At 34.9% G+C, this 3,823-nt stretch overlaps 1 protein-coding gene across 1 annotated transcript; it reads right to left on the bottom strand.

Moving 5' to 3' along the window:
• Positions 1 to 288: 288 nt before the first annotated feature.
• On the bottom strand, positions 289 to 1,622 carry LOC129718360 (uncharacterized). Its single transcript, XM_055669072.1, has 2 exons — positions 969 to 1,622; positions 289 to 846 (listed from the first exon to the last, which is right to left on the bottom strand). The coding sequence occupies exons 1-2, from the start codon at positions 1,363 to 1,365 to the stop codon at positions 662 to 664; spliced, it is 582 nt and encodes a 193-aa protein (XP_055525047.1). The 5' UTR covers positions 1,366 to 1,622; the 3' UTR covers positions 289 to 661.
• Positions 1,623 to 3,823: the final 2,201 nt, after the last annotated feature.

Below are 3,823 nucleotides of genomic sequence, written 5' to 3'. Positions count from 1 at the left end.
CGAATACAATTGACCCGTTTTGCCCCTTTTTGCCCCGTTGAACAAAAATTTCCATTGAAAATAAAATAGTTTGGATGAAGGCGCATGGTGATTTGTGAAAATTGCTATGTTTTACAGAAGTAGTAAGTAGTTTCATTCAACTGTTCTAAACGAAAATTTTCGGTTTATTTTCAGATGTAGGAACAAGGCAAAAGAACACACATAATAATATTTAATTTACATGAGTGTTTATTTTTTTAATTTAACGGTTACGCATTAGGTTTATACATTTTATTCGTCATCGTCAGTATCATCATCACTGAAAATTAGTAAATTTTCCACCTCTTTTTCGAAAACGCTTTTTGATTTAGGCTTGTTGTGTCTATAACTCGATACCACCGGATCTGACGCAATTAGCAGCCCACGAAACATGTCACCGATAGTTCTTTCACGTGATCCTTTCCAAGCATTATTTTCTCGTGTTTTGCGGATTTCTTTGTTCATGCTTTATTGGGCTTCTTCTGAAAGTTTGCCAATCGGAATCGAAGATTGAGTATTAGTAATTTGTGTACCGTTGTTGGCGTGTGATACCATCCATATAATTTGACATAATAATGAGCGGTTTCTGTAGCGTATGACATAAATTTGGATGCATCAATTCTTTCACCACTTGAAATCGCTGTTAGCAGTGTTCGAAATCTTCTGTTATCTCCGAAGAAACTTCTGCATTGGAGAAAAAACGTCTTGCTGTATTACCGTTATTGCTATTGCCGAAGCCAGTGCGCGGTTTGTCGACATGTAAACCAAGTTTGGCGAAAAATTCTTTTTGAATTCGCTGTTTGGTACTGTTGAACTGATTGATGTAACCTGTTTTTAAATATTTAGAATAGGCAATATTTTCATTTAACTTTACTACAAAATTTAATAATAAATTTAAATTCAATAGTTAATTTCATTTTACTAAGACGCTGAATAAAAATTTTATTTACCTGTTTTTGTCCATTTGCAGAAACCAAGCCTATAAGCGATATGCAGGAAACACTCAAAGCTTATGATCCAGCAATGCAAACTACTAAGACCAAGATCTAAGAAGTCTTTGTTAAATGGTTTTTCCAACATTTTGTCAATATTATTAAATTCTGCCGATGTCGAACTACAAAAATAGCACCGTTGAGCGGATGTTGTGTTTGTAGTTTTACCATCAGCCATGGTCATGATTAGCTCAAACGTGATACTAAGCTGTATACTGCCAGCATTCACAACGAATGGATGCAGTTGAGAAATTTCGGTAATCATACGATTATATTCATGGCGAGTTGTGTCGGCAGTTTCTCTCACAAATTCTATTGAAATTGGACGACAATATCGTGTTGATGATGGAAACATGTTTCCCCAGATGGTGATTTTTTCTGAAACAATTTCAATGGTACGAACGACGTCAGTACGACATTAGCATCTGAGCTAGGCTGACCAGACGTACCGTTTTGAACGGGACAGTAGCGTTTTTTCCGGCTATTTTTAACCGTCCCGTCTTTTTGCCATTTTGTACCGTTTTCGGGTACTCCATGGAAAATTGTTGAATAAATTGTAATATTGAAATTTTTCTAAATGGAAAATAAGTTTCCAAGCAGCCTGGATTTTTTAAATATTACTGAGTACATTTTGTGCAAGCACAGCACCACTGGAAAGGACATCCTCTATCGTGAACTGACGTAAAAGTCGCGATTGAAAGTTGATAATTGTTAGTCAAAATCTCGATCATCTATGGGACAAATTTCAGGACATTAGTCCAATAAATCACACTCTTCTACGCTAAATTTTATCAAACACTAAGAATTGTACAGGTAGGATCATCAAAGCAATGAATAATTGTTTGCATGCTTTGGCTAGTTTTTTTTTTTCAACTCAATCTTATCATGTGTCCCGTTTTATAAAACTATTTGTCCCGTTTTTATTCCGAGAAAATCTGGTCAGTCTAATCTGAGTAGTCTGCATTTTTGAATTTCTGGTTATATTCCGTACATGTAGTTCCATCCATTCCCCATTTTAGAACTAAACGCAAATTATTATTATTATCCATTGAGTTAAAACCAAATTCTACAATATCAACTAATCTGGAAGCCGTATGATTAAGTAATTCTTGTAAATCTACTTTGCAATGACTTTCCGATATAGCGAAGAATTGATCTGTTGGATAGCATTTCTTTTCAGCGGCAGATATTGCATCATAAGTTGGATATATATATTTTTTGCGGGCTCTCTTAAAATAAGGTAGCTGCGTTTAGACAATTTGGCATCTACAAAAATAGCTAAAGCTTGCTCAGCGGTTAATTTTTGTATATTGGAACCAGTTTGCAGAAAATCTGCAATTTCTTCCTGACCCTTAGTACGCAAAACCACTGCGGTAGCAAATTGCAACTCACCTATGAAGTGAAAAAATCCAAAATAGACATATAATCAACAATAAGGAACATAACGCGACATACTAGAACTGCAAGTACTACGCAAATTTTCAGTTTTGCGTCGTTTAGTTCGATTGCAACTCTCTTCAAAGTTCTTTGGCGGACGACCACCTTTATCACCACTAGTTTCTGAGACAGGTCCAGGAAACACTATATAATTTTCCAGCCATTCCGCATTTGCTTTCAAAAAGCGATCCTTCATCCGTTTCGAATTATTCCAACGGCGCTCAAACTGTTTAAAGAAGCATACAACAAGTTTATTGCATGCATCATCTATGTATCCTGCATATTCTTTTATGTAGGCTTTAATCGCGGTTTGTTTTTCAGCCAAGCTGCTTACAGCTAGTGCAGACTCCAAGATGTTTTTTCTTGTTAATGAAATTTCTTCAAAATAGAGAAACAAATCAAACGTGAAAGGCTTGGACAAGAAGTAAATAGCTTACCGTTTAATTTTGAACACATTTTTGGATCACACAGCTGTCTATTAATTTTATATTTTCAATGAATTTAGCTAGATACTTCTTCAATGTTAACGCACGCAATGTCTTATAACGATTGACCTCTCTATTTCGCACACTGCCGGACAATTAAGCTTGAACACGGCCTACTACGATCAAAGACGCCAGATGTTTACAACTGCTCGAAAAAGCAGAAAATTTGCTCGAAATCTGGAAACAATCTTTTCTCATCTAAAAAATACACTCGCTCTGGTAAACATCTGCGAAAATCTTCACACGCTTTGTAAAAGTATGTGTGAATATAAGAAGGCTCTAACAAAAAAAAATTGCAAATATCGGCAAACCAATAAAAGTCTGCACACGGGCTCAAAAGATCTATATTTTCAGACAAATTTGAAAATTTGGTATCCCTGACTACGATAATATGATTGTGATACGTCACTTATTATGCACTAACGCATATAGACACTATATTTTTGTTAGTCTGGTGGAGTGAAAACTCATAAAACTGGAAAACACCATTTTGACTATGTTAAACGACGAATTTTTGCTTGAACTAAAGATTTTTAGGTCTATTGAATTGGGACCATTTTGCATATTACATTACACTGTTTTTCACTCCTTTTTTTAACGTAAATTCAACGTAAACATAAAATCATTTCAATCACATAAAAAAGGTATTTATCTTATTACTACACGATCGCGATTTTCAGCTGTGAAATTTGACACACAATCGACTATTTCCCATTTTGACAGTTAATACTGGTTTCTTATATTCACTTCGCCAGACCAGTAAAAAGAAATGAACTATACTGACGCTAGCCGTACTTATTTAAATTATAATGAAAATTTTCAATTATTATTTTGAAATAATTTATTAGGGTAACTGACGGCTTCGTCAGGTGATATGTATTGTGGGCAGGA

Source organism: Wyeomyia smithii, chromosome 1 (genome assembly GCF_029784165.1).
Source record: "Wyeomyia smithii strain HCP4-BCI-WySm-NY-G18 chromosome 1, ASM2978416v1, whole genome shotgun sequence".
Classification (NCBI taxonomy): Eukaryota; Metazoa; Arthropoda; class Insecta; order Diptera; family Culicidae; genus Wyeomyia; species Wyeomyia smithii.
Note: the sequence above shows the minus strand (reverse complement) of the source record. Positions and strands in the feature narration are given on the sequence as shown.

Bases quoted from the DNA above. Each gene is read 5' to 3' on its own strand.
- LOC129718360 (XM_055669072.1), bottom strand. From the start codon at position 1,365: ATGTTTCCATCATCAACACGATATTGTCGTCCAATTTCAATAGAATTT. The intron at 847-968 runs GTAAATAAAATT...ATTTAAAAACAG, and splicing joins CTGCAAATGGACAAAAACAG to GTTACATCAATCAGTTCAAC.